This window comes from Phoca vitulina, unplaced genomic scaffold (assembly GCF_004348235.1).
Source record: "Phoca vitulina isolate PV1807 unplaced genomic scaffold, GSC_HSeal_1.0 scaffold67, whole genome shotgun sequence".
NCBI lineage: Eukaryota > Metazoa > Chordata > Mammalia > Carnivora > Phocidae > Phoca > Phoca vitulina.
This window is the reverse complement of record NW_022589770.1, coordinates 13609722-13635102: the sequence shown is the minus strand read 5'-3', so window position 1 is coordinate 13635102 and position 25381 is coordinate 13609722. Positions and strand designations below refer to the sequence as shown.

Below are 25381 nucleotides of genomic sequence, written 5' to 3'. Positions count from 1 at the left end.
ATTGTTAGATCTTCTTGTTGGATAGACCCTTTAAGTATGATATAGTGTCCTTCCTCATCTCTTATTAAACTCTTTGGTTTAAAATCTAATTTGTCTGATATAAGGATTGCCACCCCAGCTTTCTTTTGGTGTCCATTAGCATGGTAAATGGTTTTCCACCCCCTCACTTTCAATCTGGGGGTGTCTTTGGGTCTAAAATGAGTCTCTTGCAGACAGCATATCGATGGGTCTTGTTTTTTAATCCAATCTGATAGCCTGTGTCTTTTGATTGGGGCATTTAGCCCACTTACATTCAGGGTAACTATTGAAAGATAGGAATTTAGTGCCGTCCTATTGCCTGTAAGGTGACTGTTACTGTATATTGTCTGTGTTCCTTTCTGGTCTATGTTGCTTTTATGCTCTCTCTTTGCTTAGAGGACCCCTTTCAATATTTCTTGTAGCGCTGGTTTCATGTTTGCAAATTCCTTTAGTATTTGTTTGTCCTGGAAGCTTTTTATCTCTCCTTCTATTTTCAATGACAGCCTAGCTGGATATAGTATTCTTGGCTGCCTATTTTTCTCATTTAGTGCTCTGAATATATCATGCCAGTCTTTTCTGGCCTTCCAGGTCTCTGTGGATAGGTCTGTTGCCAATCTAATGTTTCTACCATTGTAGGTACAGATCTCTTGTCCCGAACTGCTTTCAGGATTTTCTCTTTGTCTCTGAGACCCATAAGTTTTACTATTAGATGTTGGGGTGCTTACCTATTTTTATTGATTTGAGAGGGGTTCTCTGTGCCTCCTGGATTTTGATGCCTGTTTCCTTCCCCAAATTAGGGAAGTTCTGTGCTGTAATTTCCTCCAATATAACTTCTGCTCCTGTCTCTCTTCCTTCTTCTTCTGGGATATCAGTTATTCTAATGTTGTTTCGTCTTATGGTGTCAGTTATCCCTCGAATTCTGCCCTCGTGATCCAGTAGTTGTTTCTCTCTCTTTTTCTCAGCTTCTATATTTTCCATCATTTGGTCTTCTATATGGCTAATTCTCTGTTCTGCCTCATTTATCCTAGCAGTTAGAGCCTCCATTTTTTATTGCACCTCATTAATAGCCTTTTTGATTTTGACTTGGCTAGATTTTAGTTCTTTTATTTCTCCAGAAAGGGTTTCTCTAATATGTTCCATGCTTTTTTCAAGCCCAGCTAGTATCTTTAAAATCATCATTCTGAACTCTATTTCCAACATCTTACTAATGTCCGTACTGATTAGGTCCCTGGCAGTCGGTACTGCCCCCTGTTCTTTTTGTTGAGGTGATTTTTTCCGTCTTGTCCTTTTGTTCAGGGGACCATAGATGAATGAGAGAACAAAATGCTAACAGGGTAACAACATCCCCAGAAAATATACACTAAACAAATCAGAAAAGACCTGAAACCGGGGGAAAATAAAGGGAAAGAAAGAAAAAAGAAAAAGAAAAAAAAAAGAAATAGAAAAAGATAAAAACAAACAAAAAGAAAACAAAACAAAAAAACAGAATATGATCAAATATGATCAGGCTGGTGCATAGATCAGTGCCACACACTAGCTTTTGGGCGTATTTTGGTCTGATAGAAGAAAGTGCCTCCCAAAATTTTAAAGAAAGAAAAACTTATATATGTACAGAAATAAGGGTAAATATGATGAAGAGATGGAATATGACTGTTAGGATGAAAAGTATAAAAGATTTTATAAAAGGAATTGATAAGATAAGAATTTGGTTGAAAAAAGAAAGAAGAGGATTTTAAAAAAAGGGGGAGAGAATGTGATCAGGCAGGAGACTAGAACAAAGCCATACACTAAAGATTTAGGGTATATTTTGATCTGTTAGAAGAAAGTATATCTCAAAATTTTAAAGAGAGAACAATATATATTATATATATATGCCAAAACTAAGGTTAACTACTATGAAGGGATAGAATATGACTCTAAAAATGAAAAATAAAAAATATTTTTTAAAAAGGGATAAGATGTTGGTTGAAAAAGGGAAAAAGAAAAATTCAAAAAAAAAAAAGACAGTTAAAAAAATTAACTTTGAAAGACTCAAGAATCATGGTAAAAAAAGCCATGAATTCTATGTGCAGTATTCTCCTAGTGCTGGAGTTCTGCCATTCTCATTGATTGGTAAACTTGGTCTTGGTTGGCTGATCTTCTGGGGGAGGGGCCTGTTGCTGTGGTTCCCAAATGTCTTTGCCGAGGTGGAATTGCCCTGCCCTTGCTGGGTCTGGGCTAAGTAATCTGCTCGGGTTTGCTCTCGGGAGCTTTTGTTCCCTGCAAGCTTTCCGTATAGCTTTGGAGGACGAGAGTGAAAATGGCGGCCTCCCAATCTCCGCCCCGGAGGAGCCGAGAACTCGGGGACCCGCTCCTCAGTGTGCCCCCAGAGAAAGCAGTCAGTCATTCCCATCTCCCCGGTCTCCTGCTGCACTCCGTGCTCACCCGCCCTGTGACCGAGCGTTTCTATCTCTGGCACCCCACTCGGTGTGGAGTCTCCAAACCCAGCAGATCCCTGTGGTGCACTCCCACACCACTCTTCCCTGGGGAGGAAGGGGAGTCTCCCTGGATCTGCTGCTTGTTGGGTCCCAGCTGGAAGAGCAGTGGCCCGACTGTGCCGCGGATCATGGTTTATGGCAACTCTGAGCTGAGAGCCCACTCCTGTGCTCCGTCTCTGCAGCCGGCTTCCCCGCTCTGATACCTGGGAGCTCTGCTGCACTGAGGCACCCCCGGTCTTTCTGTGACCCTGAGGGTCCTGAGACCACACTGTCTCACGAGGGTTCCCCCCCCCCGCCCCCCGCTTAACCACTGGAGCCTCATCCCTCAGCGGAGCTGACTTCTAAAAGTTGCGATTTTGTGCTCCACAGCTCTATCACTTGCCAGAAGCGGCGGACAGAGGCCCCCTCCCCTGCCGTCTATCCTCCCGAGTATCACCTCGGATTCACTTCTCCGCACGTCCTACCTTCCAGAAAGTGGTCGCTTTTCTGTTCAGAGAGTTTTTGCTATTCTTTTTTTCGATCTCCTGTTGAGTTTGTAGGTGTTCAGAATGGTTTGATCCCTATCCAGCTGAATTCCTGAGAGGAGACGAAATCCAGGTCTCCTACTCCTCCGCCATCTTGCTCCACCCCCTCTTAACTTCTTATTTTATCAATCATTTATTGTGGTTAGTGAAAATTTCAATTCTACAATTGAGACAATGAAGTATTTTCTATCTTAGAAATTGCTGATTTTTAAAGCATTTTCATCTTTAAATTAGATTGATGGTTTTAAGTATCAATAATAGCATGAATTTGACTTCCTGTGGGATAGGAACAAATAATCATGATTCTATGTAATAAGTCTTAGGGTAGTGAAATATGGTAGAATTCAATGCATTGACAATTCTCTTTAAATTTGGACTTAGCATTTTTAACCAGTATGCATATGTTTTTAAAAGGAGCAGAAAGAATAGCCATTCTTATTAGTATTTTGACTTGATATCACAAATAGTTTGCTTGAAAATTATTATCTATTAGTTATTATTGCACTTTCTATTAATACGTAGTGTGCAAGTTTCTTTATTTCTTAATGGGACTGTTAATGTCATTCTTTCCTACTAATAAAGTTATGTAATGCATTCTCTTAAATGACCTCATTTAATTTCCAGAGGGGTTTAGATGAGTGTTACTATTTGTTAGTACTAACAAGAATAGATTTCTCTAAATAAATAAATAAAAAATAAATAAAGAATAGATTTCTCTGTGCTGCTGAATTTTACTATTTTTGACTCTGATATTATTCCTTGCATTATTTTGGGTATTTTTGACTCTTTATTTCTGAATATTTTAATTTGGCGATAGCCCTTAATCCTTTGTAGTGAGTCAAGCAGCCAACTGAGTGGTAGATCTTGCTGCATGTTCACAAAATCTAGGATCTGGGAGAGGGGAATGGGAAGGTAAGATGTGTAGGACAAAATTCTCCCTTGCCGGGAAGAATGAAGGGGGGGAAATCGGAGGGGGAGACGAACCATGAGAGACGATGGACTCTGAAAAACAAACTGAGAGTTCTAGAGGGGAGGGGGATGGGAGGATGGGTTAGCCTGGTGATGGGTATTAAAGAGGGCACGTTCTGCATGGAGCACTGGGTGTTATGCACAAACAATGAATCATGGAACACTACATCTAAAACTAATGATGTAATGTATGGTGATTAACATAACAGTTAAAAAATTTAAAAAAAATTCTCCCTTGCCAAAGAAACTAATTATATATATATTGTTCACTCCCTTATTTTTCTTCATGAAGCAAATATTAGTAACACTTTAAGGAAATAAAGTTTTTGCTGATGAATCTGAACTTCTGTTTCTTCCTTTAGGGGAAAGATTGCATCTTAAACCAAAATACACTAAAATTTCTCACATTTCCATTTTCCATATTTATAGGCCAAGATAAGTATAGCAAAATGTTGTAGAACTCTCTCTATACTTAACTAATAATAGAAAGCAGAGCTGTAGATAAACAGTACTGCATTCAGAGGAATAGTTGGTACAATTTACAGTGTTTAGTATGAATTTTTTTTGTAATAGCAGAGCAGTGAGAGGGAGTACATTGTGGTAGGAGCAGAAGTACTGAGTTAAGGAAGCATCTGGTGCATTTGGGCTTTGGTGATTATGCTCCTTGGGTTGAAGAGGAGTATTCATGTTGACTTGTAATGGGAGAGAAACTTGGAAATCTCACTGGCAGAATCAAATCTTGGATCCCATTAATGACTCAGGAGTCTAGATTTTATTCTAAAAGCAGAGCAGCATAGATTACAGCTTATTGAACTCAGAAATGAAAGGTTATAAGATATTTGAGGGGGATTAAAATGAGAGCTATAAAGATGAATTGGTGCTAGGAGTGACAGCACTCAGAGAAATGAGTTTGCTTTGTTATGCTAGGGTTCAGTGTCTGAAAGTAAAGATGGAAGGATGCTGGTATAAGGTCTTAATGCAGGAGACATTTTAATAGAAGAACTAATTGTAGATGATGACAGGAGTTTGAGGAGTAGATGAGAAGGGTAGGGATTGGGAAATGTTGACTATGAATGTAGAAGAATGGAAGAATCATGGTATCATTGATAACAGAATGTTTGCAGTTGAAGTTATTTTAGGCATGTTGAGTGTAAGAACTTTCAAAAAGCATTATACCTGTCAAGATTTGAACTCTAGGGATATATAGTACAGTTTGGAGATTATTAAGGCTTTGAAATTAATTTGGATGGAGATGATAATTTTATCACCAAAATATTGAGAGACTTATTGTTTCAAGTGTTGAGTCAACCAGTCTGTCGTCAGGTGTGTTTGGGATTGTTTTGAATGATATCTGCCCTGTTACGTGGAATGTTGACCTAGACACAATTTAACCTGTTGATGTCTTTATAGGAAACTTGTTTTATAAGATGGAACTGCTGACTATGTATTCATGATAATCAAAGTCCTAGTAGATTTAAAATAAACTTCTTTGAATTTCTCCGCTTAACACTATTCCTTCTTCTTTTTTTTTTTTTTTAAGATTTTATTTATTTGCGAGAGAGACAATGAGAGACAGAGAGCATGAGAGGGAGGAGGGTCAGAGGGAGAAGCAGACTCCCTGCTGAGCAGGGAGCCTGATGTGGGACTCGATCCTGGGACTCCAGGATCATGACCTGAGCCGAAGGCAGTCGCTTAACCAACTGAGCCACCCAGGCGCCCCACTATTCCTTCTTCTTAGTTATATGTTTAAAGTGATGATGGTAGGTGTCTTATGGATAGGACATAGAAGTCAGTCATTTGCTCTAATTGTTGGTTAATTTGTTAGCATATATTTATTAATAAACATACATGTGATTAAAATACATCTTGAAGAAAATTTATCTCAATCTATTGGTTGAAGTTTTTTTTTTTTTTAAAGATTTTATTTATTTATTTGACAGAGAGAGACACAGCGAGAAAGGGAACACAAGCAGGGAGTGGGAGAGGGAGAAGCAGGCTTCCCACGGAGCAGGGAGCCTGATGCTGCGCTCGATCCCAGGACCCTGGGATCATGACCTGAGCCGAAGGCAGACGCTTAACAACTGAGCCACCCAGGCGCCCCTTGGTTGAATTTTTCTAAACAAGCATACATTGGTTATTTTTATTCATTACAACCTAGGATTTCAGGTTTATAGGCCTTCCAGCATTCAGCGCATTGATAATACTCATGATGAGAGGGTAATCCTTCTGTTGCAGGCATGCTTTCAAAAGTGTGCATTCCTTTTAGTTGTTTTTGATACAAGTTCTCGATGAGCCATACACTGCATTTTATTATTTGTAAATGTGAATGTATAGGTCGTCACCTCCGTTCAGAAAAATTGAATTTATCACTCACTGCATATTTGAAAATGTAAAACATTATCCTCAAGTATGTAGTGAGTATTCATGTATGGTACATTCAAAGTATGACTTAGTGTGACTTTATGTAGCCCATACGATGTTTAAAGCACTCCAACCCTGTTGTGTTTCAGTGCACCTGCCGGAAAGACATGGTGAAAATCTCAATGGATATCTTTGTGAGGAAATTTCAGCCAGACAGATATCAGCTTTGGAAACAAGGAAAGGATATATACACCATTGATCACACAAAGCCTACTCCAGAATCCACACCTGAAGTAAAAGCATGGCTGCAGAGAAGGAGGAAAGTAAGAAAAGCATCCAGGAGGTAATGATTTCTTCACCCCCATCCCGCTTGTTGTACCTACTCAATAAAAATGGGTCATTGAACATGATGTTCTCAAAAACTATTCATTTGCTTCCTCCTGTTTATTCATCATAAATTTACTTAATATCTTACTGAAAGTTTGAGGCAAAGTATTTATAATTCTTAAGAAGTATAATAAATTAAATATAGGAAGGGGTGTATAATGTGCTTGAGAATATTCCTGACATGCTATGCATGGCAAAAGAGCAGTCCTGGAACCTCCTGGACTCCTTACACTAATGTACATTAAGGTTGTATTAGTGCCCTCTGTTCATCTCCATGTTTATCAACTCCAATAACTTGATGTTGAACTTTTTCATTTTGCTACTGATTTTCTTTCTGACTTTAGTTGTTTTCTTCATTTGTCAAACATTTGAGATACTTTACTCATCAGGATACCTGTATTTTGCTACATTTTATACACTTGGTTTTATTATTTTACAAGATGTAAAGCAGAGCATGTGGTATTTGTTTAATATGGTTGTCCATGTGAACTTTATTCCAAATGCCATTTTTGTGGCCAGGACCATTTCAAAAGTTTTTAGGTCATCTGTGTGCATCTTGCTATCTTAAAACCCATTGAATGGAGCATGTGTTATATTGCTTAGGTCTTTGGCAAACTTTTTAGGTTCTTATATTTTCTAGGTTTATATTACACTTTTATTCTCCAATATTACTCATTGTTTTTCTTTCAGATTGTAAAAGTAATATTTGACATTGGAGAATATTTGTAAAATAAGGAAAAGAATAGTGAAGGAATCCCAAATCACTCATAACGTCACAATCCAGAGATAACCAGTGTTAACATTTGGTAGATATCCTTTACATATGTGTTTATTATATTATATAATATACTTTTCCAAAATTGGGGTCATGCTCTGTTAACCCTTTGATGACCAGTTTTGTGTTTTTCATGTAATTAAATGATTTGGTACAACATAATACTGAATGCCTGCATGTATTTAATCCCCTGTGTTTGGATCAATAGCTCATTTCTAGTTGTTTTTTTTGTTTTGTTTTTGTTTTTTGCCATTAAATAACAGTGTAATTTTAAACTTTGCCCACACTTCTGATGCTTATTTTCTTACTCTGACATTTATTTTCTGCTATTTTAGAATGGTAGTGAGTGGAGGAAATTTAAGAACATGGAGTCAGACTTCTGCATTTTATAAGAGATATACCTGAGGCACGGAATTAATAGCAGAACTAAAACTCAGGTGTTCTTAATTTACCTTATAATTTACAGCAGTGATTTTCAAACGGTTAGTTTTCAAATCAATTCAGTAGACTAGGAACAACATTTTTAAATTAGGAAGCAAACTAGCATAAAAAGTATTATAGTTCTTTTCTGTGGTAAGTATTAATTCGTGATGTGTGAACGTGTGTATGAGTGTGTCATGTCACTATCTAAAATGAAAAACTTATAATGGGTTGGTTTTATTAAAAAAAGTTTGGAAAATACTGATTTAGAGAGTCAGTGCCAAAAAGGCTACCTGTGGGAGGAGGCAGTAGTCAATCTGAGTTCAAAAGAAATACCAATAAAACATCTTGAGAATTGTTCTTTAATGGACAGAAAACACAATATTTTAATTAGGTGTATGATCTGGTCTCCTAGTTACTAACTATAGTGGCCCTTTTGGGTTGGCAGAGAACATAGATCTATGACATTGAACAGATTTGAAATGCCTTTTAGTAGGTTAAAATAATCAATGGACTTTGATCACCCAGTTAGAAAGCCTCATGTTAAGGACCTCGTTGATTATGCTCACTCACCCTTGTGGCTTGATCATGGCATTTGTAATACCCTATCCAGGAAATGTAATGAAGTGAATGATTCATTGAAATCTCAAAGAAAAATCAGCCATCTTATTTTACATATGCTATGCTATTTATAATGTGAAGATTTCCCACATGTCCAATGCACGGGTTTTCGGTAAAAGTGGTAATGGTGATGATGATACCAGAACTGCCAGTAGCAGCCAAAGCTAATTTACATAGGTTATCCTTGGCTACCACCCTCATCTCAGAACCCTGCCCTCCCTGACTTCCTGTAATGCATAGTGGTGTGTGCGTGTGTGTGTGTGTGTGTGTGTGGACATGGAAATACACGTTGCTTAGATTTGAGTTGTAATTCTTCTTAAATGATAGTGTTGGAAATGTTGTGTCTTATACAAAAGGCATCTATGACAAAGCCATCAAGTGACTTTCTGGAAAATACTGAGAAGAAGAAAATTAAAATGGTGTCCACTCTGAAAACAAGAATAGGTATAAGGTGTTAAATACATAGAGCCTGTCTCCTCTTTAATTCCTTTAGCTAATAATGATTTGGCATTTAATTTTAATGATTTTCATGCATACTTAGAATTAAACGAAACTCAGGGAAGTGTATGGCCACTAGTTCACCTTAGAATGTAAATAATCTACTCAGATTTTAACAGCAGCTTATAGAGATCTCCTCTTTTCCTTTTCCTTTCTTTATTACCTAAAATATATTTATGACTTTATTATCCCCCATGTCATCATTTTTCACTTTATTTTTATTTTCAGACTCCTTTTAATATTGTTATAAAATTTTAGCAATGACATTTTCCCCAATAATGTTTAATAATGTATTATTTACAATTGTTTTAATTTTAATTTTTAGTAAATTATTATTAAAACTGCTGATTTCAACTTCAAATTTAATCTATTAATTGTGAAGATTATTTTTGCATAATGATTAGAAAGCTATCAGTTTTTTCACTTTTTTCAGTAAGTGAAAATAACATTTGTATTGGTATGTGTTTCATCCTGTCCACTGCAAACATTCTGCTCTGACCACAGCTTCTCTTGTTAATAGTTTCCAGTGCACTGGTTCTCACTCTAAGAGGCTTAAGAATGAGGGCGACGAAGAAGTGTCACCTGCAGTTGATGGTGCAGAGGGCCTCACCGCTGACCGAGACCCAGAAGATCTCAAGGTCAATGAAAAACCAGAAAAAGCAGTGAAAATGGGGAACACAGAAGCACCTTCAGAAGAAGAGGCTTCTCCTAGCAGGAAGCAGCTGGATCAGAATTCATCAGATAATATCAAACTCCCAGGTGAGAAACTGACTGATGATGTTTCACATGTAAGTTTTGAGGTGGCTGATGATCTGATGCCTTAAATCTGTGTTCTAGGACAGGTATCTTACCTTTCCACATAGCTTAACCAGTAAGGCATCTAAAGCTATAAAGTAACAGTGAGGAGGCCAAGTGAGTGTTGTAGAAGTCTGGAGCATCACTGCTATGTTTGATGGAATTAGGAGAGAGCCAGGTGCCTATTTGGTTTAATAAAAAAAAAAGATTCTAAAACAAAAATTTTTTTGGGGGGGTGCAACTCAATTTAAAATATACAATGCATTTTTGGAAAGCTTCTCCTAAATTTACATGGAACAGTAAAAACCAATTATAGATAATTCTTTGTAGATTCTTAGCTTTCACCTTAATTTTAAGAAGAGAATAAAGATTAAGGTTTTAAAAAAGAATAATAAAAATCATTCAGTTTTGTGAAATGCTATGTATAGTCCCCTGGCTGTTTCTCTGTACTAAAGTCATCACCTGTAAGTCTCAACTAGTTTGCTTTCTTCCCTTTTATAGTATATGTCTCTGAAACTGCTGTAATGTTTTACTTCTTAAATATTTGTTGGAGTTTTTGTCCTTTTACTAATTGAGCTTATTGGTAATTTCTCATACTGCTCATCCAGTCTGTCTTTCAACTGTGGGACCCCCCCAAATCTGGCCATCTACCCCTGCTTCCTCCTTATTCAAGGTACTGTTATCTTTTGACTGGACTGTTGCAGAAATTGCTTCTTTTCTGTTTTTTCAGTGTCCACCCTAGTCACCCATGTTAGTTGCTTCTCCATGTGGCAGTCAGAGTGATCCTTTTAAAAGATGTAGGTGAGGTCTTGTACCTACCTTCTTACTCTTATTCCACTTAGAGTAAAAGAAAAAGTCCTTATCATAGTCCTAATTTGATTCTCTCCTGTGTCTCCATTTTCATTACTTTTTGCTCTTGAAATATCTGTGTTTAAATAGAGTTTAAATAATAGACTTTCTTTTAGTGACTTAATACTTTATTGGAGAGCTAGACAAACATACAGTTACAATCCAATGTGGTAAGTACCACAATAGAGATGTCCTAGGGTATTGCTGATATAACAAGGAAAGATTCCAAACAGACCAGAGGCTGGCCTGGCAAGGTTTCCTGGAGTAGGTGATATCTGAATTAATTTGTGATGAATGGATAGAAAATTTCAAGGTGGAGAAGGTAGAGAAAGGAATAGCAAGCAATGCAGAGAACACAGTTATGCCATACATATGGATTTTTAAAAAAATATTTTATTTACTTATTTGAGAGAGTGAGAGAGAGCATGGGCGGGGGTGGGGGCAGAGGGAGAGGGAGAAGCAGTCTCCCTGCTGAGCAGGTAGCCGACGTGGGGCTTGATCCCAGGACCTCAGGATCACGACCTGAGCTGAAGGTAGACGCTTAACTGACTGAGCCACCCAGGCACCCCTGGATTTTTTCAATAGTCCCTCACCATAGTCTTTAATCACACTGGATTTAATTAACCACTTGATGGATTACTGGGTGGTTTAGGCCAAGGGCACCCAGTTTTATTAGTTCTGTTGCTACATGGTTCCTTGTATTTTGACTTACAGTGTTTGAGACGTGGCAGAACACTTAGGTACAAAACTTGGCTGGGCTCAGCATCAAAGGTAGTATATGATAGGTGAAATGATGCCTTTGAATGTTTGTAAGGGAGGAAGAAGGGTGAATGGAGATGGCAATGGAAGAGATGTGCTCGTGATGTCTCTTTCCCTTTATTTTCCGTCTGTGTATGATACAGGTTTAGTGGAGGACATACTTTTTATTTGGATTTATACAGCCTTCCATGTGTTCTTTCCCTACATTCTCTGAGCTGGAATGTTTCATTAGTAGCAGCTCTTAACATCATGTATTGGAATATAATTCCTATTGTTAGAAAGATTTCAAATTGCTATTTCTTTGGATAATTATTATTGCATTGGCTTTTGACATTGGTCAAAGTGTAACCTCTTTTTAATCTGTAATTTTGTCAGTAAATATATTCTTTTGCCAAACTCCAAGATCTCACCTTAATAACTGTGAAGGCTCCATGGTGCTGTGGTGACCATTCCCACTCATGTCTATGGGAGTATAGAGGAGAAGTTGAAAGATAGAAAAAAAAATTTTAAGATTTTATTTATTTATTGGACACACACACACACACACACACACACACACAGAGCACTAGCAGGGGGAGAGGCAAAGGCAGAGGGAGAAGCAGGCTCCCCACAGAGCAGAGAGCCCGACATGGGGCTCCATCCCAGGACTCTGGGATCATGACCTGAGCCAAAGGCAGACGCTTAACCGACTGAGCCACCCAGGCACCCCGAAAGATAGATTTAGTTGAGAATTATTATTGAGTAATAATGTAATGTAAGATTTACTAACAGTCTTTTGTTTCACTTCTCAGGAAATAGTTGCTTAAGCACATCTATAACAGAGGAAATAAAAACTAAGGATGACCAAGCCTATGGTGTAATTCTACCTTCAAATCCCAGTGAAGCTGATGATTCCATATCTAGTGGCCATGTGACATCCAAGGAGTCAGACCCACCGAAGCTTCCATGGCCAAAGTCACCTGAGTCATGTTCCTCAGTGGCAGAGAGTAACAGTGTGTTCACAGAGGGAGAAGAGAGTGATGTGGAGAGCCGCAGGAGTGGCCTCGAACCTGGGGAAGTCCCAGCGGTCTCCAGTGGAAAGAGAAATGGCCTCAAAGTCCCTGGTGTATGTGGCATTGTCTGTTTTTACTATATTTATTGTGTGGTGAGAGTATTTTCTGGAAACAGCATGCTGTGCATCAAAATCTTACTTTAAGGTAGAAATAACATTTCACATTAACAGGTCTTAATCATATTTCCTTCAATGACTGGAAGGTAAACCTTTTGTGACCTCTGGTTCCCATGGTGATAATTTAGAGAGCATGGAATTTTTGGCTACATGCTGTAGCTTAATTTTCTTTTTCTTTAACTTTTTCTAAAATTGAACTTTGAGATAATTATAGATTCATATGCAGTTGTAAGAAATAATATAGAAAGATCTTGTATCCCCATTTTCCCCCAATAGTACCTTCTTGGAAAACTGTAGTAGGATATCACAGTGATACTGACATTGATTCTATTGTTTCTATTACCTGTAATATTAACCATACTGGAAATGATTCACCTGCAGAGCTCTGACCTCCTCCTGCCATCATTTAAACCTCTCGGTCCCAGGCTTCCCACAGCCTCTATTTTAACTCACCTGGTCGTGCTTTCCCTTGTCTCTACCTGGGCTCTGATTCTAGGACCAGGTTGACCTTTCTGGCCCCACTCACTGACAGAAATAGGCCTTTTGCCTTTCAGAAAACTCAAGACCTCTCTTGATTGCTAGGTACCCCATTCTAACTCTTTGCATAGGGCCTCCCTGTTTCTTATATGTTCTTGTGCATTTATATTATATGCTTTTAGTATACACTGTTGCTTTAATCCTAAGATTGTGAATGGACCAGACAAACTCCGATTGTGTGTAGTGATTGTCAGGATTCATTACCCTGTGTTGACCTATACAACTTGATGACGGAACTCAAGGACACAAGTAAGGAGAGTGCCAATTTTGGAGCTGATAAATTGAGCTGGCCACTGAACAGACCCACTTCTTGATTGCTCTTGCTCAGTTCAACTCACCACAGGCATTTTCACATCTTTAAATAACAAAGGAGATTAGATAAGGAAATCAGCTTGGAATAGTCAGTTCAAAGTAGTTTTAAAATATCAAATAAAGGGACACCTGGGTGGCTCAGTCAGTTAAGTGTCTGCCTTCGGCTCAGGTCATGGTCCCAGGGTCCCAGGATCGAGTTCGCAATCAGGCTCCCTACTCGGCGGGGAGCCTGCTTCTCCCTCTCCCACTCCCCGCTGCTTGTGTTCTCTCTCTCTCTGGCAAATAAATAAATAAAATCTTTAAAAAAAATACCAAATGAAATATAGATAATTTGCTAATTTGACCCAATAACTTTTACCATTTTATGCATGATTGTATACCTACTGAACTATTAAATATTTGTCAAAAACATACGAGAAATAGAAAAATATGGTCTAATTTATTTGAAATGGTTGCTAAAGGAAATTTGAAAATAGTATTCACATAATAATAAGCAAAATTTACAACTTAATTTTACATGGGGATTAAGCGCAGCTGAGCAGATACTGTGATTCTTTGTGGAATGGTGAATGAGTCAAATGCCGGTTTAAATTACATTTACTCATATTCTTTAAACTAGAGTGGAACTGAAAGTAACTTTTCTATTTCCTTGTTTTCAATGGAGCTGATTCTACCCTCAGTGCTTTTAACCTTTATCCTTATCATTTTACTGAACAAAGACTGCCTGCATACGAAAGCAAACACTGCGCTTGAGGCCTGAGTGACTTGGTTTGCCCCTTCTCAGAATCAGCTGTGTGATATTCTTTTCTCACACCATGGTGTCAGGCAGCCCTTCTAAGCAATACAGACCCATTTCGTTCTTATATGGTTTTGACTGTGTTTCTTAGTATTAAGTGTAATGCTGTGTATATGCTTGCAGCAGTCAGCTTTAGTCAGTCTTCCCAAGAAATAGGTTATTTTTTGAACAGTGTCTGTCTGTCTCTATCTATAACTGGGCTCCACGCTCTTCCTAGAATACACTGAAAATGTTTACATCTTACATGCTGTTCCTGCTGCCCTAAATACTCCTCTGAGCCCAAAGAGCTCCCTCAGTGCACTCAAGACTCCACTCAAATGTCTCCTTGTCAGAAAGGCCTTCTCTGATGGCCCCATGTAAAATAGCTCCTTCCCATCTCTTTCCACTCCTTTGTTCTGCCCTTTTTTCCTTTATTGCACATTTCGTAAAAAAAACAAAACAAAAAAAACTATTTTCTTGAGAGAGAGAGAGAGAGTGTGAGCATGAGTGGGAGGGGCAGAGGGAGAGGGAAAGAGAATTTGAAGCCAACTCCACGCTGAGTGTGGAGCCCGATGTGGGGCTCGATCTCATGACCCTGAGATCACGACCTGAGCCGAAACCAAGAGTTGGAGGCGCAACCGACTGTGCCACCCAGGTGCCCCCTATTGCATATTTCTTAATGCTAAACATATACTTTTTACTTGTTTATCGTTTGTGCCTTCCTCCTCTATAATGCACATCCTTGAAAGCTGAGACCTGGTGTAGTTTTTCCTGCTGTAGCTCAGTTCTTACAACAATGTGGCACATAGTGAGGACTTGATAAATATTTCATATTAATTTTTAGCTGGTATAAACCACAGATATATCTCACCCTGTATTACCTTTTTTTTTTTTTTTTTTTGAGGGGGAGGGGCAGAAGGAGAGGGAGAGAGAGAATCTTAAGCAGGCTCCATGCCCAGTATGGAGCCTGATCCGGGGCTCGATCTAATGACCCTGAGATCATGACCTGAGCTGAAATCAAGAACCAGACACTTAACTGATTGAGTCACCCAGGTGCCCTCATTCTGTATTATTTTGACATCCTTTCCTTACTCCCAGCTTTGATTAGAATGTTGTCACACATTTTCTCATAATACTGTTTTGGTGTCAGAAGCCAGTATAGTTTCTGTACTTCCAGCCACTGCTTCTTCAGCTTACAGGGACATTTCTGAGACTCCTTTCTTTCCTAGTCAATTGTTGATGCAAACCCATTAGTTTCAAACTCTTTCTCTGAGCATCTCCCCCGCTCACATCCTGGTTTTTGTCGTTGTTGTTGTTGTTGTTTTGAGTGCATGGGCAAGAAAGCTTGTAAGTAGGTTCTATCCAAAGATGTCAAGGGGCATATGGCCTTTTCATATACCTTTGGAAGGAAAATATAGTTTGGAGAGACCAAGACAAAAAATTTTATATAAAATTTAAGTGGTTTCAAGATGACAGTAATGTACTCTATTAAAAAAAATCTTTAAATTTCTTATTTGATCTTCAGAGAAGTGGTGATTCGTTTCTGAATGGAAGGAAGCATACAGGCTCACTTTGGCATTATTATTTTCTGGATTAGGATAGAAAGCAAAATAACCTGCCAGATTTTCACATGTGGCCAGCATAGAGGTGACCAAGTGCCACAGTTCTATATTGTTATGAATATATAATCCTAAATTTAGATTAGTTTGAAAGGGCTTTTGAAAACTTGCTAACTGCTGAGTTAATTGCAAGTTTGATAAGCCTACCCTGCACCAGAGATAGTGTTTTAATATAAACTGGAAGGATAGTTAATTGATCCCTTGGTAAAATAACTAATAGAATGGATTCCTATTCCTTTTGACTTACAGGTTTAAGACTTTTTTTTTTTTTTTTTTTAAGGACTAATTCCCCAGGAGGTAAATAAGTATAAGAATTCTTTATAATTAATTGTCATAAATCATTGTGAACCATGGTTTTTCATTCAAAACAAGTCTTTAACTGTGTTTCTTCTCCACTTTTGTTCTGTGACCAGAGAATAGAGGGAGAAACCAAAACTGCTAAAAGTTGGCGCCATCCACTGAGTAAGCCTCCAGCAAGATCCCCACTGACTCTGGTGAAGCAGCAGGCAACAAGTGATGAAGGTGAGCTTGTGATGTTTTGCAGTGTTTATTCTGATGATATTCAGCATTCATTCTGTTTGTTATAACAAACTTGTCTAAAAATTGCTTGGTAGAGCGGAAATTTGACCAAGTTGCAAAGACATACATACCATAAGGAGATCATAAGTAATAAATAGTTTACAGGCAAAAGGAATTTGGATCTTAAGGGTAAATCCTTGCTTCATATAAGCTAGCTATGTTCCTAGACAAAGGTTTCCCATTTTATATGATGGGATAAAATTGGTCTTTTCTGACATTCACCTTAAGATACTCTAGAGGAAGTTGAGAATCACTTCTCTAAAGGTGCCAAATCATGGAGTTACCATGCTGTAGGTTTCTTTGCATTGTCTTTATTTTTAACTTGAGTCTTTAAAATTATTAACACCATCTTGAGTAAGAAACTATGTGTAGTACCTCCCTATCCTGTTATGCCTGGTATGTGGTGAAACATCTTTTCTCCTTTACTAGATTTTACTGACGTGGCTTCATGTGAAGTAGTTTCATTTACAACCAGTTACTATTCCTGGATGTAAAATTTATCTTATATGTTACCTGGCTACCCTTTTTACCTCTCTTTTTCCAAAAATGTCTTTTTGTTGCCTTCAGTCAAAAATCAGACCACTGACTAGCTATTTCTTCCTTGCGAGTGTCTCATAGCATCAGGGGGGCCTTATTTTTTCCTTCTCTAAAAAGTTCAGTTTAAATAGGTTTTCTATAAAAAACCCTTCTTCAAAGTATTGTCCTTTACTGGTGTGAATTGTTAAGGTTGTGTGCCTGTGAAGATGCTGTCAATGGAGTAATGTGAACCTTAGGTTCAGGCTTCTTGTTTGGTTTGAATACAGTCATCAGAGTAGACATCCGTAGCAGATTTTTTTCTTTTTTACTCACGGTCTTCTTTTATACCCCATGGTTAGTTAGGAAAAAAGATCATCAGTGTAGGGATCAGATAATGATGGTAGCAATTTCTAGAACACCAGCCAAAGGTGGAATTCTGTCTCTAGTAATGCAAGTAGTGAAACATATTCATGTTTATTTCCAATATCATCATGTTCGTTTCTTCTTTCTCCTACTTTATCGTACCCAGCACAAACCATTTTCCCCTTAGTGTCAAAATAAAGAAAATTCCATATAAGGTAATTACTGCTTACTGTACATTACTTTTGAATTTTAATTACCCTTCTCCATCATCACCTATGTTTAGTGTAGCTTTTTGGAAGGGAATGGATTATACTAACACATAAGGAAAACTACTCTCTCCTGTGTCCTTATTTTCCCAGGTGGTTTATTTTGATGTGGGCCATCATAAATTGGCCTGGAGTTTCTCCATGGAGAGTAGTTCTGATTTCAGTCAGTATGGCTTAGAAAATTTTTAAGTGAATTGGTTTAACAAAGTCATCTCAAGCATTTAAGATTAAATGTCTCGCTGAAACATTGGGGTGACTATAGCTTTTGCAGTCATATGCTCTGTATTTTAATATGTTAAGGACATAGTAAAAGGGTCCTCTGAGGATTTTTGAGAATTGAAAATTAAAAAATCAGAGAATTTTAGTGATGACTAAATATTTTTACAAGTTTCCATACTAACAATGGGGAATATTCTGCATCCTGGAGTATATTATATTTGACCCTTGAACAGGTTTGAATTGTGTGGGTCTACTTATAAGTGAATTTTTTTCGATAAATACAGTACAGTACTGTAAATGTATTTTCTCTTCCCTATGATTTTCTTAATAAAATTTTCTTTTGGGGACGCTTGGGTGGCTCAGTCGGTTAAGTGTCTGCCTTCAGTTGAGGTCATGATCCCAGGGTCCTGGGATGAGTCCCACTCCTTGCTCTGTGGGAAGCCTGCTTCTCCCTCTGCCTGCCCCTCCCCCTGCTTGTGCTCTCTCTCTCTCTGACAAATAAAGTCCTTAAAAATATATTAAAAAAATAAATTTTCTTTTCTCTAGCTTACTTTATAGTACAAATACAGTATATAATACATATAATATACAAAACATGTGTTGATCGACTATGTTATTGGTAAGGCTTCTGGTCAACAGTAGGCTATTAGTAGTTAAGTTCTGGTGGAGTTCAAAGTTATATGTGGATTTTCAACTGCATGGGGGGTTTGGCCACCCTAACCCCCAAGTTATTCAAGGGTCAACTGTATTTATATCATGGGGCCCTTGAATGTTACCTCTGCCTTTTACCTCTGTGTGTGGTACAGTTGGAAGTGAATGAACATCACCATTATTAGAAAATGATGAACAGTGGGATTAGTGCTCATTGGGGGCACACAACTCCAAATCCAGCTTCTTTTGGAAATTTTTCTACCCTAACTACTGGGCTCCTTTTGCATTCCTTATATACACGTAGGTGTATGTCAGTCAGGAGCATAACTAGGTTAGAGCATCTGAGAACTTGTCTCTAAACAACACTTTAGTCTTCTGCTGGTAAATGAGCATTTCTCTACTGAAGCTGGAATTTGACTCCCTAACAGAAAAACAACAAAGGGAAAAAAATATTGATCCAGAACCTCTGGGAATTTATGTGCAGCTAGGAATTAAGGGTCACCGCTAAGTTGCTCTTCTCAAAGGACAGTGAAGTGGGCTCTTTGATATTCAAATGATGTGAAACTATAGAGACCATTCTGGTTAGTGGCAGATCCAGTAATTACAGAATCTGCAAGAATTTCCTGACTCTTAGCTTGTTCTTTTCCTGGAAGATTTTCCATGCTTACCAGCAAAACACTGGTTGTTGGTGGTAGAGCAGAGAGGGGATACATAAGAAAAGAATGGTGTTAGAATATAGTGTCTTTACTTAAAAACTAGTATCTAATTCTTCTTTGTTTTTGTTTTTGTTTTTAGTGAAAAAAATCTTAAATGTATACTGAATTGTATACTGAAATGTATACTGAAAATATATACTGAAAATGTATACTTTTTGTTTTTGTTTTTAGTGAAAAAAATCTTAAATGTATACTGAATTGTATACTGAAATGTATACTGAAAATGTATACTGAAAAAATACTGCCTCTGGTTTTCTTTTAATTGAAATGTTTTTCAGTTACATTTTTCCTTAAGTTAGGCAGCTTACAAGGTGACCCTGAAACATGGATTAATATTCTATATTTTTTCTGTTTATTAAAGTAATTATACAAATGTTGAATTACAACATAAACTTGAAAGAGTTGGGTGGGTCATTTTATTTTTGAAGCATTCCTTATACATATACCTATCCTCCTCTTGTGATATGTCAACATAATAGCATATTCCTGTTCTCCAATTTCAGTGCTTTCTGGTTGAGTGCTTGTTCAGGAGAGTGTGTGTGCAGCAGGGGTGGACCAGGCAGGCTCCAAGAACAACACTCTTGCCTGGCCTCAGAACATACTGAGAGTGAGGGGATAGACCCACTAGGGTTGACAAGCTCAGAAATCTGCCACAGCATTTCTTTTTCCTTGGTTGGTGAAGATGGGGGCTCAGAGGTTCTCACATATTTCCCTTAATATTCCAGCTTTGATATAGGATAAGTGACTTTAAGGCCATCATGATCCAGTACCAGCTTCGCTCTCCAGTTTCATTCCCCTCAACTACCCTCCATGAATCCTCCTCCTTTTCATCCATTCAAACAACTTATTTTTTCCTTCTCAATATAATCTACTGCTTTTTACTTCCATGCACTTCCCCCAATTACTGCTTTACTTTTGCTACCATTTTCCTTCTTGAATCATTCTCTGCTCATCACTTCTCCTTTCCTACTTTTGCTGTCCTGTTATATGCATACTTACTTAGCTTTAGAATGCCACTTGTCACTTTATATTGTGCTTCATTATTTATTTGTCTCCCTACTCTCACTCCTTTCATCTTGCCTTCCCTGCCTAGTCCAAGGTTAACCACTGTGGCTTAAATCACCCATGGTTCCAAAAGCAGGAAAGCCCTGGTGATCAGTAACTTTGAAATCAGCCATTAGTCAAATACTTTAATATGATATATGCTTTCATGTTAAAGGAAAATGTAAGTTCTTGTTCAGGAAATGTTCTCTGTATGTGTATATGTATAGGAAAACATGCAGTTTTAATTAGCTGGAGAAATATATATATCAGCTAACCCAGTTTTGTATTCCGACTGTCTTAGAATCTTCTCTACCACTGTGCAAATCCTAGGACATGCTCAAAGTTAAAATGAAGCCGCCACGTTGCAGACATGGCCAATGCCTTGGAGACCTGAGGCCCCCAGAGTAATGATATCCCAGTGGGATAGTTGCTTGGCTAGCACTGCAGTGTGTATTTGTATTTGTTGCCTTTCTTCCCAGTTTGAGGTCCTTCAGATTCAAAAATATGTTTAACTCCTCATGCTTTTGCTGACTAGGGTTTTCATCAGCAGCACTCTATCGTGCTGACACAGACTCCAGACCTCTTCCTATACTGGATATTCTGAACATGAATTTTGTCAGACCCCCTGCCTGACCCCTCACGGTTCATTCTTTGTTCTCTGTAGCTATCATCCTGCATATATGCATGCATTTCTTTTAAATTTACATTTGTTTTCAATGTAAATTTTCCAGCTTTTCCCACTATGGACTTTCAAGATGTTTACTGCTTTTGTACTTACTGTGCACCTAACTCCCTTGGTGAATTGATAAGTTTACTGTTTCTCAAGCAAGTGTGCACTAAGGACAGCCCCATGAATACACAGGAGGCATCATGAATATGTAGTGGCTGATGCAGTAATACTCTACACAGTGATCCCCACCGGTGTGGGTGGCGGTTGGAGTTGACATAAAATGCTGTCAAGTGGAGTTTTGCTGGAGACTTTGAAAAGTAAGTTGAAAGTTTATAAGAAAATATACAAGATTGTTATCAGGTGATCTTAATTTTGTTTTGTATATTGGTAATTTTTCATAGTCAAATACATTTTTTTTTTAATTTGGGCAAAAATGTATTTTAAAGAGACATGGAGTGTCAAGGTCTGATGGATTAGATTACCAAATAATCCTCCAATTACAAAGGAACTAGAAATAATTGATAAAATAAATCAATCAACCTTTATACACGCATGGCAGGGCAGAACCACATAAAGTACTTCTCCCTGACTACAGTCATGGTGACCTGGCTCCAGTTCTCTGTTAGCTAGGAGACCTTCCATGCTTTGACAGCTGTGTTTACAAAGTAGGGACTGTAGCAGCATCTGCCACATGGAGTTGTTTTGAGGGTTAAAAGACTGTGTGTAAAGCATTCAGAACACTGGCATGTAACGAATGTTTGTTGTTGTTGTGATATGATTATGAGGAGCAGGTGGAAGGTGATAGCTGAGCTCTCAAGAAATGAGAAAAGTCCAGAGGGGATTCAGAGAGAAATGACATCAGATTGGTAGGGGAGAGCTAATGTTGTGGCTGTTTGAGGTAAGTATGCTGGGACTAGAGTGGAAGCTTGGAAATCGGAGTTAAGACCCCATAGGATCCCTCAGACACACAAAGCTGGACTCTTTTTTTTTTAATTTTTTTTTTTTTAAGATTTTATTTATTTATTTGACAAAGAGAGACACGGCAAGAGAGGGAACACAGGCAGGGGGAGTGGGAGAGGGAGAAGCAGGCTTCCCGCTGAGCAGGAAGCCTGATGTGGGGCTCGATCCCAGGACCCTGGGACCATGACCTGAGCCGAAGGCAGATACAAAGCTGGACTCTTAAAAGCCTATACCCTTTGTTAAGGGTGTACTAGGGAAAAACAGCCAAAACTGACCATAGGCATAGGCAGAGGACAAGAGGGCTTGCCACCTGGGTCTGGGCTTGAATGGGGAAAGGGGGTAGGTTAATAAGAGAAAGTCACCCTAACAATTCTTAACCATAGGAGCCATCAGATGTATCTCAAGTCAGAAGTTTAAAATAAAAGTGGGTCCTGACTGTTGTTTCTAGGGCATCTAGCAGAAGCAATTAAAATCTTTTGAACCCACTCTGAAGTGGAATCTGGTTTATTACTGGAAAATAGACTCTGACTAAAGTCCTAGCCTAGTTGTCCCTTATCAGGTTTTTTTTTTTTTAAGATTTTACTTAAAAATCAGATTGCCTGATTTGAGAGAGAAGCAGTTAGAGCATGAGCGGGGAGAGAGGCAGAAGGAGAAGGAGAGGGACAAGCAAACTCCCCATTGAGCAGGGAGCCCAACATAGGGCTCGATCCCAGGACCCTGAGATCATGACCTGAGCTGAAATCAAGAGTCAGATGCTTAATCCACTGAGCCACCCAGGCGCCCCCCCCCCATCAGTTTTTTGACTAAGATTGGCCTTAGTTTCTTCTTGGGTGAAATATAAGAATTGGCCAGAAATGATCGGGATTTCTAACTTACAGACTCAGGAATAGATTTTTGGCATTTTAAATTACCCTGAAATGACACATGGTGATATGTTGAGCTCATCCCCAGTGGACCAAATTTTTATTTCTAATTCTTCAACTATAATTTTATGATTTCTAGAATAATTATACAGAAAGATTGAAAGACACAGATACCCATTTGTACCATGTTTACCCAACTGCAAAGGTGACCCCACCCACAAGTTTGAAAATTGACAAGATTCAGATTAAAGCCCTGCTATGGCTCTAATTTTCTCTAATCTGAACTGTCTGGATAACTCTTTATAAATCATCAATTCAGCAAGTGCAGTACGGTAATGAGCTGCTAAGCATCTCTTTGAAATTAAAGACAGCTTAGACCCTGATCCCTATCTCTGTAATGTCTGCATGCCTTGAGGGTTAGATTAGAAGTGTATTTCAGGCAGTGTTACAGCAATTTATTTTTTAGACAGTCTGTCTCTATTAATATTATAATTCATTTAGTAATGGATTAAATATTTAAATACAGAGATGGAAGAGATGGAAATTACGGCTTTAATTAGAGATTATTCTTGGTGTTTGACCATTTAACCCATTTAACCTAGGTTTTCAGTTATTTTAAAGAATAAAATGTATACATTTAAGTACAGTTAAGTAAGGAAAATCTCAGGAACGCAACTCTGACAAAATTTGATTACTTTCACAAATGATTTTCTCTGTTTCACACTCCTTTCGTTAAAATGCTCATGTTTATAATGCAAATTGCATGCTGAATCGGTCCGAAGCACATTTTCCCATGACTAGAACTACCCACTGATTTCACTTTATTGGAGATTTTTGTTCTCTTCTGGGATTGCCTGATATTTCCTGTGGTATTTTCTGAAATTTAGCCTGGGTCATTCAGTCACTGTAAGTCCTACTAGTGTACAAGCTGGTTCCTGGGCACTTTGCAATTGTCCCTCTAACAAAAGGACATTATTTAGAATTGGCTGTTTCACTTTACCTTTGGTAGATAGTTGTTTTAGGGGAGAATTATGCCCTTCAGTCCCTGGCATGCTGTAACTCCCTCCTTTCTAACAGAATTGGTATAGATGTGCCAGCCTTCATTTTCTTTCTTTTAAGGATTAAGTGGATATGCTGACCAAATATAATAGTGATGTCTTTTATTGATTCAAACTTTACAAATATTATTTAAGTATTAAATTAGATAACAATTTTATTTTAAATATTGAAAGCACCTGTTTGTTTGTTTTGCCAGATGGTAATGAGTACATGACTGTTTATGGTGGCAACCAGAAACCTTGTTCTAGTCTTTCGTTGGCTGTTAATGGCTATGTGGCCTTGGGAGAACAGTCATGTAATCTCTCTAAGGCTTATCATGTTTCCTCATCTCATTAATAGTCCTAAAGTTTCTTTCAAACCCTAAAGTTTCATTCAAACTTGAATCCTATGAAAATATAATAGGAGAGGATACTATGTAGTCCCTCGACCCATGTTAGCCTTTCATTGAAAAGCAAAATAGTGAAGTATAGGAACATCCCTCATCAACAGTGTTTCCCCTCTGTAAAAAGTTCCCTGCGATTTAAAAAAACAATGCTGTTTTATGACTGTTGCATGTGATGCTCCAAATTTTATTAATTTTTACATAATGATCTCTTTGTTCCATCAATTCTTATTAGCTTGAGGTAATATTACACTTTCATAATAAGCACAGTTGTATTTTTGTCTGTTTAAGCAATAAAACAGCAACTTCAGCAGATTACTAAGTAGATTGGCTTGGAATGTTTGTTGATAGATCACAGCCAGTGTTTTCATGCATTATGTGGACATAAAACATTAAATGTTGGCATTCAGATTTAATGGATATTTTATCTAGCACTCAGCTGTGTAATAATTGTCGGGCATTCTCAGTTTAGCTTGATTTCTCTGTCAGTAAATTCCATCGGAAGCCCCAATGGCATCGACTTTTACTGCAATATGGGGAATAAAAATCAAAAACACCTTGCATTTATTATGCTAGTGGCTTCATAAGGGTTTGATTGAATTAGAGGGGAAAATGCTAGCTTTTAACTTACATGGTTGCTTTCTGTAATTTTTAGAATAGTCTTGGAACTTTTTTTTCAGAGAAAACGCTTAATAAAGCCTATATTTTTATAATACATATGTATATGTACTGGAAATAATCTTTTTTTTTTCAAACAATGGTTGGCATGAAGTCTCACGATCAAGCATCTGAGTGTGCTAAAAGCATTGGGTTTGTAAAATGATAGTCAAGACTTTGATTCTTTTGAACTCATGTGTGTATTGTTACTCTTTTTTTTTTTAATTTTTTTATTGTTATGTTAATCCCCATACATTACATCATTAGTTTTAGATATAGTGTTCCATGATTCATTGTTTGTGCATAACACCCAGTGCTCCATGCGGAACGTGCCCTCCTCAATACCCATCACCAGGCTAACCCATCCTCCCAACCCCCTCCCCTCTAGAACCCTCAGTTTGTTTTTCAGAGTCCATCGTCTCTCATGGTTCTTCTCCCCCTCCGATTTCCCCCCCTTCATTCTTCCCCTCCTGCTACATTCTTCTTCTTCTTTTTTTCTTTCTTAACATATATTGCATTATTTGTTTCAGAGGTACAGATCTGAGATTCAACAGTCTTGCACAATTCACAGC

The 25381-nt window shown here is 38.0% G+C and overlaps 1 protein-coding gene across 13 annotated transcripts in view; it reads left to right on the top strand.

Annotated features, from left to right (window-relative positions):
* The window catches only part of KDM4C (lysine demethylase 4C), a 478025-nt gene that overhangs the window by 264978 nt on the left and 187666 nt on the right, over positions 1 to 25381 (top strand). For 10 of the 13 annotated variants that reach the window (XM_032392299.1, XM_032392301.1, XM_032392300.1 and 7 more), the window contains 4 exons: positions 6499 to 6692; positions 9571 to 9809; positions 12245 to 12558; positions 16278 to 16386. In XM_032392299.1, the coding sequence (XP_032248190.1) occupies positions 6499 to 6692; positions 9571 to 9809; positions 12245 to 12558; positions 16278 to 16386 (856 nt within the window). Of the gene's footprint in view, positions 1 to 6498; positions 6693 to 6735; positions 7543 to 9570; positions 9810 to 10453; positions 11068 to 12244; positions 12559 to 16277; positions 16387 to 20949; positions 21875 to 25381 lie in introns of those variants that run through there. The other 3 variants (XM_032392302.1, XM_032392304.1, XM_032392305.1) reach the window with 3 other exon arrangements.